This window comes from Prionailurus viverrinus, chromosome F2 (genome assembly GCF_022837055.1).
Source record: "Prionailurus viverrinus isolate Anna chromosome F2, UM_Priviv_1.0, whole genome shotgun sequence".
NCBI lineage: Eukaryota > Metazoa > Chordata > Mammalia > Carnivora > Felidae > Prionailurus > Prionailurus viverrinus.
The window spans coordinates 63406147-63418703 of NC_062578.1; the positions used below are offsets into that span (position 1 = coordinate 63406147).

A 12557-nucleotide genomic window follows, 5' to 3' on the forward strand; every position below is an offset into this window, starting at 1 on the left:
CATCAATTCATGAGCGAGGCAGCACTATGAGACTAAGAAGCTCGAGCAGAAAGTTGCTCAAACTGAGTTGGTATTCAAGGCCTGCCAAAGAAAGGTGGCCCAGGAAAATGGTACTCTTTTTCATTTCAAAAATCAACATTTTCAGTTAGAACTCCAGAAATTCTGAAAAACACTGAATTAAACATAAACCCATTCACGTTTCAAAAACTATTAGCAAGCTAGAAATAGAGGGTAACATATTCAATATGAAAGAAAACATCAAAAACAGCAACAAAAACCCATTAAAAATCATACTCAATAATGAAACCTCGAACACTTCTCTCCTGAGATTTGGAGCCCTCATCACCAATTTTAACCAGCATAATAGCAGTGGTTCTAGCTAGAGTAAAGCTGCAAGCATGAGAGAGAAGAATCACAATCATTGGAAACAAAGAAATAAAAGGGTCATTTTTTGCAGATGATGTGACTGCATGATCAGAAAATACAAAAGAATCTACAGATTGGGGTGCCTGGGTGGCTCAGTTGGTTAAGCGTCTGACTTTGGTTCAGGTCACAACCTCATGGTTCGTGGGTTCAAACCCTGAGTCAGGCTCTGTGCTGACAGTTCAGAGCCTGGAGCCTGCTTCGGAATTCTGTGTCTCCCTCTCTCTCTCTGCCCCTGCCCTGCTCTCTCTCTCTCTCTCTCTCTCTGTCTCAAAAACAAAATTTTAAAAATTAAAAAAAAAAGAATCTACAGATTAACTATTTGTATTAAGTTTTTTACACAGTTTAGCCACACCAAAATCAATTTTGTTTCTACATACCAGAAACAGTTAAAAATGAAATTAAAACGATGCCACTTATTACAGCATTAAAATTCTTAAATATCTAGGAACAAAGCTAAAAAAGAAGGTGCTTAGTCTTCTTCAACAAACAATACATAATGATAATGAGAGAAATTAATGAATGTTTGAAAAAATGGAACTAAAACTACATTCAGAGCTTGAAACACTCAATATCGTTAAGATGATCAATATTGTTAAGTTGATCCCCAAATTTATGTATCGATCAATGTTATCTCCATCAACATCCCAGAAGCAGCTCTCTTGGAATTTAATAAGCCAATTCAAAATTTATTTGGAAATGAAAGGCGCCAAGAATACCCAAAGACAATCTTAAAAAAGAAAAACAAAGCTGGGAGCCTGAATTTAAACATTTATTTTAAAGCTACATCCATCAAGATAGTGTTAATTTATGCAGAGATTGTTAAATACACCAATGAAAGGGAATGGAATATGCAGAAACAGACTCCTAAATTTGGTTTATGCAAAGTTGACATTACTTGGCAATGGGAAATGATGCATTTATCGATAAATAGTGCGAGGTCAATTGGATACTCATGAAAGCAGCCAAACATATGCAGGCCATAGGTATGAAAAAAGAATTATAGAGGCACAAATTTATTAATTAAAGTGTTATGATTATTAGTGAATTTTGTGGTGTTTGCCTACTTTTAAAGTTTAATGATTTGTTTTTATTTCTTATAAGTATTCATTTTTATACCACTTTTCTATTTGCAATTGTGTATTATTTTTCTTAAACAGGGCTCCCCAAATTGTATAAGTTTCAGATAAAATTAATCATGGATCTGCCCCTGGCTATATCAGTTTCATGTAGCAACTAGTTAAGAGAAGGAAAGATGTAGCCAGAAAGTGGGATGCTGGACTTCAAGATTTCTGAGATACAGCCATGTTCAATAAGGTTGAGATCCTATTTCCCTGGAGATGAGCAGAAGTGGAGGCGGAGGGAGAGTCACGCTCATGAACACGTCCAGAATTCAAGACTTCATTTTCCAGATTTAAGTGTGTCAAACACAGATGAGGCTCCAGCTAGGGGAATTGGAGTTCGTGATCTTGAATCAAGTCTTAAACCTTTCGTAGAATAAGACGATGTGTCTTGGGAGGGTGGTAGATAACAGAGATGATGAAGAGTCGAGTTCAGTATGATTTTCTAAGCCTCAGTGGATGAATTTCCACAAATGTTGAATAAGTAACAGTCTGGAAATTATAGGGTTAACTAACCTTATCTTCTTCAAGACAATTCCATACCTGCATACCGTTATTACTTTATTCATTGTCATGGCTTATTAGCTTGTCTTTTTTGCCCCCTCTAGACTGTGAACTTCTGGAAGAACAAATGAATGAAAGATTTACTGGCTCTATTCGCTTAACGATAAGCTCTATGTGGGGACCCTACCTTTTAATCATTTTTATCCTAGTGCCTATTGTACAGTGGAAACTTTCTAAATGTTTTTTGCATTAAGAATGAAAACGTGAATGATAAAATATTTTATTTCCTGTGATGTGGCCCTCTTTTTGACTCTTTGTTTCTATGAGTACTACTGTCCCTTAACATCAATTTCCACCATTCACTAATTTCTTTCTCTTCCAGAGATATGCCATCAAAATTTATGAGCATGTCTCGGAGTTAAAAAAAAATTGAGGTTTAGTGTTCTGGCTCACCTGGATTAATTTCATTTTTAATCTGTACTCTGAAATTTATTGTCCTCATTTTGTCAGGGCCTCTTCTAAATTTTTCACTGACTCATATTAATCTCAACTTTCTGGGATGACCTTAATGTTGTCACTTGCGTGGACAAGGTAGCTTTCTGGATGTCGATATTTCATTTTAGGAATAAGAGAGAATGATTTAGTACAGGCAAATTCAACCTCATAGCAAAATAAATGTTTTTACTTAAGGTCAATAATCCTTTTACAGTGGAAGCATTATGATTTTTTTGTTTGTTTGTTTTTTAAATACAACCTCTAATTCTTCAAGCTTAAGACAGTTATTACTGACACGTTCCCACTCATGGGCCAAAATAAGTTTTTGTGTATGGCCTTAAACCTGAATTCATTTTCAGGAAACAGGCATTGTAAGCTCACATCCTCCATGAACCAGCTAAGTATTTGGCAGAAGCTCACATTGGTTGAGCAGCCTCTATGGCTTAAGCACAGAGCTAATCCCATGATAAGATGACATTATCCAATGAATCTTCCTTAATAATCTTCTGATTTTAGGTGCCATTATTTTCACTTAAAAAATGAAGAAACAAAGGCTTAAAGAAACTAAGTAACCTGGGCACGTTTAGCTAGTGAGTGGCAGAGCCAGGATTGAAGTCCTGGTTTTTCAGACTGCCTTGGTTGTTCACTCTACCACACCGGTTTGACTTTCCCATCTGTCAAAAAAGGAAAGACATTCATGGGAAAATACTGGAAAGTAGTCACAGTGCTTACATCTGTAAACGTATATGCTTCCAAAAAATGCCATTTTTCAATTCAAAAATCCGTTTTCCACATTATTAGGATCCAGCTGAAGGCTCTTGCTTCAGCGAACATCTTCTCTGCCCGGATCCACGGCCATCTTGGCCGAAAACCCAGCAGGCATTTCCTTTATTTCATTCTGTGAGTAGGTAATAGTGACCGTGTCCCATTTCCTTGGTCTGCGATGTGTGCTTTGTTTTCCTTAAAACCCCATTACTTTTATAAAGCAAATACTCCATTTAGGCTTCTTTAATGTCCACCACTGGGTTTAGCCCAGAACTAGGATGATAGCAGGACTAGAGTCAACTTTCAGCCCATGTTGAATTGAAAGGGATCCACATATAAAGAAAACACACTGTTTTCAAAAGATAGCATATTAAACTATATTCATATGAACTTTTAAGTCCATATTGTGTCTCGTGGTGACAAGGGCTTGGCATGCCTTTTAACTACTGAGAGCATTTTTTGAATACTTCACTTCCTTTCATTAAATCATTGGTTCACTCATTTGGGAAGCACCATGAACTAGGGAGTCAGAAATGCCAGCACTGCCACTGAATTGCTAGATGTCCATGAACAAGTTATTTTGTCTCTAGGATCCTCCATTCTTTCGGCTGTAGAATAAAGATAATGATAATAGCTAGCTTAATGGATTTAACTTGATAATATCTATAATAATATGAATATCTATAAAGTATCTGGAACAGTACTTACAAAATGATTGGCACTTAGCAAAGGCATATTCCTTTCTTCCATTAATATGTCCTCAAATTCTATTTTTACCTTTAACAATTTACATAAAAGAGAAATGGAGGCATTTGCAGGACACAACTTAGGTGTGAGCAGATCAGTCTTCCTCATCAGGGTGCATGGCATGTTTCCCATGCTTTTTCCAGTGTACCTCTGTTGGACATTGTCCCCTAACTTGCTCCCATCTTCACCTGCTGAAGTTCTTCAGAACCAAGCTCCAGTGCTGTCTTCTTCATCCCTCCAGCTGAAGTACTGCCTCGTCTACCTCCCCCAACCAGAGGATGTTATCTCTGTCCAATGTTCAATGTCTCTCTTACAGCATTTATCACATTCTGTTGTCATGGGTTTCATCATTGCCTTATTTCATTCAAGTGCAAGTTCTGAGGCTTCCTCCTACACACTTAAATTGCATTTTGGGTTTCAAGGACTGCTTTTTCTCTTTGGGGAGCCCGTGAACATCTGGCATCCCTGTAAAAAGAAGTGTCCACATGGGTCAATTTGGAAATGTTCAGCAAATTCCTGGGGCCCGGGCAAGCGGGCTTTCCTGAAAGATCAACAGTCAATACATACAGGACTCCTTTTTTTTTTAATCTTTGTTTTTGAGAGAGATAAAGAGACAGAGTGAGAGTGGGGAAAGGGCAGAGAGCGAGGGAGACACAGAATCTGAAGCAGGCTCCAGGCTCTGAGCTGTCAGCACAGAGCCTGACGCTGGGCTCGAACTCACCAACCGTGAGATCAGGACCCAAGCCAAAGTGGGACGCTTAACGGACTGAGCCACTGAGACGCCCCCAATATGTACAGGACTCTTAATGAAAGGCACTCAGCAGACAGTGATGAAAAGAATAGCTAATGAGCAGGCAACATGGGCCACCCTACGGGTTTTAGAGTGGCTCCCATTTTTTTCCCTTTTGCTGGTAAAGGATGGGGTTAGGTAGAACCTTCATGCTGACTCCATTTCCATTCATATTGCCCCTTTGGGGCACATAACTAATTCCCTGGACTCACCAAACTCCTACAGAGATAAGCCCCGTACCCTTCTGGCCTGGATGACCTTCACCCTATATTCATCCCTCCCAAATTCCTTTTTTTTTTCTTTCTTTTTCTAGTTCACCATTGAAGCATAAACTCTATTTTACTTCTATCAGGGTCTTCTCTTTTGATTCTCAAGAACTTCAGCCAAACATTTCCTCTTGGAAATCAAAAGCTTTTGCTTTCAATTATTGTGTCTGATGTAGGCTTCAAGGGCTTATTTTGAAGTTGAAAAAAAAAAATCAACATTTTTTTCCTCTCTGCTTTAATACTCCTGATTCTCTGAGAGTTATTTTGTGGATGCCTCTGACTGAATAAGAAAATGGACACATACAAAGAAGAGCAGAAGAGAAAATTATCAAGGTTGATATTTTGGCGTAATATATTTGACACAGCTTTATATTACAGATATTTGCATACATCACATCTTTTCCAAAATGTATAAACCCCTTCAAGTCAGAAGTTTAATCTTGTCTCTCTTTATACCTTCTCAAAGTACCAAGCCTTTTGTCTTGCACAGTGTAAGTAATAAATAGTAAATATTTGAATTAAATTGGAAAAGCACAATATATGTTTTTGAGAAGCCAAGGGTGAAGCCATATGGGAGAATTGGGGCACCACAATGTGCTAATCAACTGATCCAGGTATACAAAACAATGGTGCTTTTAAAGTTAAAAATATGCAGAGCATTGTATTAGCCTTTCTCAGAAGGCCACGTTAGTAGGGCAGGTGACACAAATTTAAATGTTCCCTACCCATTCTATCAGAATTCTACATTCAATCTAAATAAATGATGACTTGTTTGATTAGTCGTACCTGTGCAGCCAACGCAAAATCAAATTATTTACATAAAACCAAAGAATATTAGTTGGCGACACTACAAGTGAAATTCAAAAACTGTTTCCTATGATTTTAGGTGTATAAGATATTGTCTGCCAGAAACAATCTGCCATTTTAGTTCATTGTTCTTTTCATGGTGATTGTTTTTATTCAGGTGACAAAGGGGAAAAGGGTTTGCCAGGGATCCCAGGAGGAAAAGGCAAAGCAGGTAAGGCTTACTCATTTTTCTCTTCAATGTCTGGCATCATTCCAAATATATTCATCTTTAAAAATAAATACATTTTTATGAAAGAAAAAAATAGTCCTCTCGGTGCTTAACCTGGTTTTACTCGGGCTGGGGGAAAGGAAAGAAGGGAACTTTCCTTTCCATCTGCTGGTGACTTTCCAAGCCCTGGGGAAGGGAGTGATGGCACATTCCATCCCAGTCATGCTTAGTGGGAGAAGCAAACCCAGCACATCAGGAAGCAGCCCTCATTCTCCCAGAGCCAGAGGAAAATCCACCGTGGCCGTGGCAGTGGGACCGAAGCGGCATTCCCTGCGTTCCACCGGCATCTCAACCAAATGGAGGGGAGGCCCGCAGCAAACTGGCCTGTTCCAGAGAGACCCCATGGGTACAGGACACACCTTCAGTGGCCAGAAAGAGTCTTCTCTTTCCTCCTGAAAGAGTTTTGTTTCCAATGCTCTGTGCAGGGAAAGTAGGTAGATTGCTTCGAGGGGAGCTCACAGAGGTGCAGTGAAGACTAATTGTAAGAACTGTTTTAAATTCCTTATATTTAACTGTGAACACGGATAAATAAAGCCACAGATTTCCCCCCCTTTGGCTAATAAGATTTTTTTGCTTCTCGATTGCCAAAAAGAAGGCAAAAGGAACTGATTACACGAAGCAGCCATTAAATAGAAAAAGGGAATCATTTGAATTTCACATCACTTCCCTTACAATTCTTTCTCTGCCTCGGCATCAGCAGGTAGTTGAAAAGGTAAATGAGCAAAGTGGGAATGAATGGTGGAAATTAAAATCAGAGTTAATCCACAAATGGGGGGACTGCCTCTTGAAATTATAAGTTGAATCTATTCACAAGATTTAAATTTAGTCCTTGAAACATTCAAGGATCATTCAAGCTATACTTGAAATGGATAATCAAAATTACCATTCGATTTCATCATGAAAGTTTTCTCCTGTCTTGGGAGAGTTGTGTGAGCCAGTGAGCAATGCAGTAACAGAAGAGAAGACTGGCTAGAAGTTTGTTTTAAGAAAGCTGTAAAGATTCTATTTTGAGATTGGATGGGCACATTCTGTGTTCAACAAAAATGCCAAGTGGTCCACAGTGTGTGTGTGCAGTGGTTTGCCACAATTTACTCTTCACTTTAAAAATCTGGCTTAGGGCTGTGTTTTATCTCATCCAAAATACTTCAAAAGATATTCTGTAAATTCCTGAAGACAATGTCAATTGGAAACTTTGTTTTACTTATTTATTTTTTTATTTTTCTTATTTTTGAGACAGGGAGAGACAGAGCATGAGCAGGGGAGGGTCAGAGAGAGGGAGACACAGAATCTGAAACGGGCTCTGGGCTCTGAGCGATCAGCACAGAGCCCGACACGGGGCTCGAACTCACGGACCACGAGATCATGACCCGAGCCGAAGTCAGCTGCTTAACCAACTGAGCCACCCAGGCGCCCCTGGAAACTTTGTTTTAAATAAAAGACTAAAAGTATAGCCATTCACAGAAAGACACAGCCAGACTAGGAAAAGATAGTAAATATTGAGAAGAGAGTCATTGTCCTTTCCAACTGAACTATGTGTACTTCAACATGAATTCACAGTTTTTGTCATTTAAAAGGCACTGTCTGTGATTGTGGAAGATACCGGAAAGTTGTTGGACAACTGGATATTAGTGTTGCTCGCCTCAAGACATCTATGAAGTTTGTCAAGAATGGTGAGTATATCCTCTTTTGCTTTATGCTGTCAATTCAACCTCTTTCAACACTGTAATTCCAGTATTCAAGAATACAATTCCAAAGTATTTCCAGTATTTTAGCGGCAAATACCTTGGGTCAGGCAAAGGCCTACTGAGATAGTGTCACCACTTTGCAGGTCTCTCAAACGCTAATTATCCCTTCAGACTCCAGGACACTACCTACATATATTCATACATAATACATTCATTTGCCTATGGATAGAAAAAGATACTTTTTTGGAGAAAAGGGAATGGAGAAAAGGGTAGAGTTTAGCAAGCCATGCCTTAAGAATAAAAAAGGACAGGAAGTGGGGCGCCTGGGTGGCGCAGTCGGTTAAGCGTCCGACTTCAGCCAGGTCACGATCTCGCGGTCTGTGAGTTCGAGCCCCGCGTCAGGCTCTGGGCTGATGGCTCGGAGCCTGGAGCCTGTTTCCGATTCTGTGTCTCCCTCTCTCTCTGCCCCTCCCCCGTTCATGCTCTGTCTCTCTCTGTCCCAAAAATAAATAAACGTTGACAAAAAAAAAAAAAAAAAAAAAAAAAAGGACAGGAAGAGTCCAACAGAGTTAGCATCTCAGAAAAGAGAAGTAATAGTAAAAACAATAGCTACTTTCTTGAGAATTTGAAATAGTGATCGCCACGTGGGTATTATGTTTACACTGAAGCTTAGAGAAATTACCTTGCCCATAGATACAGAGCTAATTAACAGGGGAGCGGGGATTTGACTGTGGGTTTCACTGATTCCTCTACCCTTAATACAAACCAACAGATCATTACGTGTTTCTCAGAACTGTGCAACTTCCCACGCTAGCCATTTTTGTTATCCCTGGTCCATTTCCCCATTGTAGTTAGCAGTGAAACCCTTAAAGTAGGGCCTATGTGTTCTCTTCGGAGACAGTATGAATGAAGAATCTATGGTAGTTACAGTTGAAATTGGTTTCCTTTGCTACACTTTTATTTACTGTAATCCAACTATGTTTGTTGTACATTATTAGAAACACACATATGCCATCTGTGTTCCTCTTCATCTTGTAAACTACTCTTAGAGATGTTGTCTCTGACATGACTTGGATTCTCATGAAAACCCCAGACCCTTGAGGTTCAACACAGAGCAACAGTTTTTGATCTATATTGGCAGGGTCACAGATTTCTTGGCAAATTTTAATTTATAGACCCTAAGAAATATATGCAGATGTCCCTGAAGCCCAAAACATATTTACCGTATTATGAGCTCAGGATGATTCTGAGTCCCCAGTTCTGCCCTGAATCTTATTCAGTAGCTCAGTACTTCATGTATCTGGAGTGAACTATGGACAATTTCAATCTATGTACACGTTCATAGCCCAGAAATTCGGCCCCAAACGGACACATTTCTGCATTATTCCAATATCCGCTTGATAAGCTTTTACCATCCTGGGCACTATTGCAGGCTCTGAGCCTACAGAGTGGTAAAGACACAGACATTGTCCTCAAGACACTCATAGTTTAGTACACGAGACATACAGACAAATCATTAGACTGGAATGCACTGAGGGATACACAAGAGAAAAAGCCAAGAGCAGTGGAAACGTGGGGAAGGTGCACAAGAGCCCTGTGTCTGTGTGGGGACGTTAGAAAAGCTCGTACAGGAGAAAATACTTCCACTTAGATCTAATTGACAAGGAGTTTTCCAGGTAAATCAGTGAGAAGACTTCCCAGGCATAAAAGTCATTGAAGTGGAAGAGAGAAGGACAGGCTGTTGGACTCTGTATGGCAGAGCGTAAAGTAGGATGGGAGAACAGTCTGAGAGGAGCTCAGCGCAGTTCATATGACAAGTCTTTGTCAAAACAGTCTCTTCTTCACAGTCGTGTGGGAAGTTAAGGAGGAAGGACAAGGAGGGCAAATGGGAGGCTTTGTTCTCCATTTGATAACTACGAGGGTGATAAAAATATTAAACCAGTGCCTACCTCATAATAGGGGCTTGCAAAATAATTGTTGAACATCGAGTACACGAATTTAATCACAGCAATATTATATACTTGCTTTTTCCCTTTTTGAGATACATAATCGTGCTCATCTTTTCCTCTCTGCCAAGTCATCGCAGGGATTAGGGAAACTGAGGAGAAATTCTACTACATCGTGCAGGAGGAGAAGAACTATAGGGAATCCCTGACCCACTGCCGGATCCGGGGTGGAATGCTGGCCATGCCAAAGGACGAAGCTGCCAACACCCTCATTGCTGACTATGTCGCCAAGAGTGGCTTCTTCCGGGTGTTCATCGGGGTGAATGACCTTGAGAAGGAGGGACAGTATGTGTTCACAGACAACACTCCACTGCAGAACTACAGCAACTGGAGAGAGGGGGAGCCCAGTGACCCCTATGGTCATGAGGACTGTGTGGAAATGCTGAGTTCAGGCAGATGGAATGACACAGAGTGCCATCTTACCATGTACTTTGTCTGTGAGTTTGTCAAGAAGAAAAAGTAACTTCCCTCGTGCTACACATTTGTTCTTTCTCTGCGACTACCATTGCAGTTATTTTTATCCATCCTTTTCTTTCTAATTATGCCAAATTCATTCTGACTCAAAACAAGTAGAAAATGCTGAACTGAGGTTTGGAATCTCCATTGCTGTCGTCTTCTCTGATGATCTTGAACATTTCCATACACAGTATATTATTGAGTCAGTAGCTCACCGAGTTACATGGATCCTGAGAGAGAGTTTGAATTACTAGTTGTGCAGAATGTGGCTATCCATGTGTCAGATGAAGTGTTCTCTTGGCATTTGCTCCGCTGTCTCTCCTTAGGTTCCTAAACCACTGTCCATTTAACCCAGTGGATAATTGGACAGCTGGTTGGTGACAATTAGGCTAACTTACCCTTGCTCAAAGCCAGATGCATGGAAAGGCCTTCTGCTAGGGGTGCAGAGATGTTATCTGTCTTTGAAGCCGAGATCCCCTATTCTTTTAGTGGTCACCCACCATGCCTGTAGCCACACTTGCAAGGTCCTCTTGTTTGCTCAGACATAAGATTATTTTCATCCCCAAGCCTCTGTATGAGAAACTTCTAGCCCATGACCTGTTCCAGACCGTAAGGAATCACACAGAGAACTGTGCTTCTGATTAACAGTGTTCACTGAGATCTACCAGGAAGTTGCTTTGGTCTCTTTCTATAGGCCCACAACTTAATCCTAGGGCTCCAGGTTCTGACTCTGATTTGAGGAAAGGGGAACTTTAGAAATTGAAAAGAAAAAAGGAAGGGAGAATTTTTTCCCAAACAATATTATTTGTAAACCTGTTAAATTGCCCCTTGCTACTAATATCGCTCCATTTTTCTGTGTCTTGGGTTTATCCATATCAACTTTCTTCCCCGTAGGCATGGGGAACAAAGGAAGGAGTTTGTGAAACCTTCAGAAAACTCTAGAAGCTTCAAGGTGTTACCAATGTCAAATTGCTAAGTCCTCTCCTTCTTGCCTCTAATATATCACTTACGGTGACATTTCATGGGAGACCTTTTACTTTCCATAACTGTATGTTATAAAAACCCCATACCAGAGATGCTCTTTGTCATGCTCTGACATCATAGGAATGTGGCGGGTGTGGAGCTTGGAACTTGCCTAGAACTCACATTTATTGAGCTGGTAAAATTCTACTTTGAACTGCAAATCAAAACTCAAAGCAGCTTTCGTTTCAAATTTGAAAATAATATAGTCAACAAAACTCTAGATTTTTCCCCTTCTAAACTGCTGTGCCAGTTATAGTTTGTGACATATGATCAGACTATTCAAAATGCTGGCAAAATGGTTAATGAAATAAGAGAAACAGATCAACAACATATGTTCACCTTCAACCATCTGTCCATGATTTCACCCATGACTAACTGGTTATGAGATAAGATTTAATTAGGTTATTTCTGTGGGTTTATTGAGAGTCACAGACTCAGGTCCTACAGGGGCCATACAAGATGACATAAATAAATCAAGCAGAACGGGTGGGGATCCCAGTGCTGAACACAGCTTATTCTCCTAAAGAAACCGGCTGCTCCTCAGTCACTGCTGTTTTTCCTATGGAAGATCCAATATCACTACATGCTCTGATATTTCAAGAGAAGTCAGAAACCTGCAACTTCATAATGTATATCCATATTTGAAAATACTGCAATCAGTCCATTTTTAGCCCAAATATCTAAGTTATACAAAACAGTCTCCTAGTCAAAAGGCTGAACTTTTCATTTCTCACCTCTGAGGAAAAGTTCTGAAGGTTCTAACCATGTTGAATGTCATTAGGATACAATGACATCAAAGTCAAGGTCTCCCATTTGTACTTCAATCAGTTCAGCTCAATTACAGGAATTTGTCCAGGGTTTGCCATTGATCGAGTTAATAAACTCGTTACTTAATCAGACTTTTGAGAATGTGGCATATGATATTTGGAAGGCAAGACAGTTTAATAAAAATTACAAAGCAGGACACTATATCAAAGCCAGTAACCTTGGATGGAGCCTAAGGAACAAGAACCTAGAAACAGTTGGAGGAAAAGAAAGAAATAAGAAGAAAGGAGAGAAAGAATGGACAGCAAGCATTGCTTAGAGGTCACTTGCAGTGAGATCCATATTCTGATTTGTTCTAAGTGGCAGAAATATGAATATTTATTGTGTGTACTGTAAGCACTATTATTAGTTATTATTATCATTGTTACTATTAAAA

The 12557-nt window shown here is 39.7% G+C and overlaps 1 protein-coding gene across 1 annotated transcript in view; it reads left to right on the forward strand.

Annotated features, from left to right (window-relative positions):
* COLEC10 (collectin subfamily member 10) overlaps positions 1-10505 on the forward strand; it is a 37002-nt gene extending 26497 nt beyond the window's left edge. Inside the window, exons 4-6 of the mRNA XM_047842790.1 lie at positions 6076-6129; positions 7761-7856; positions 9949-10505. Coding sequence (XP_047698746.1) covers positions 6076-6129; positions 7761-7856; positions 9949-10340 — 542 coding nt within the window. The 3' untranslated portion in view covers positions 10341-10505. The remainder of the gene's footprint in view (positions 1-6075; positions 6130-7760; positions 7857-9948) is intronic.
* Positions 10506-12557: the final 2052 nt, after the last annotated feature.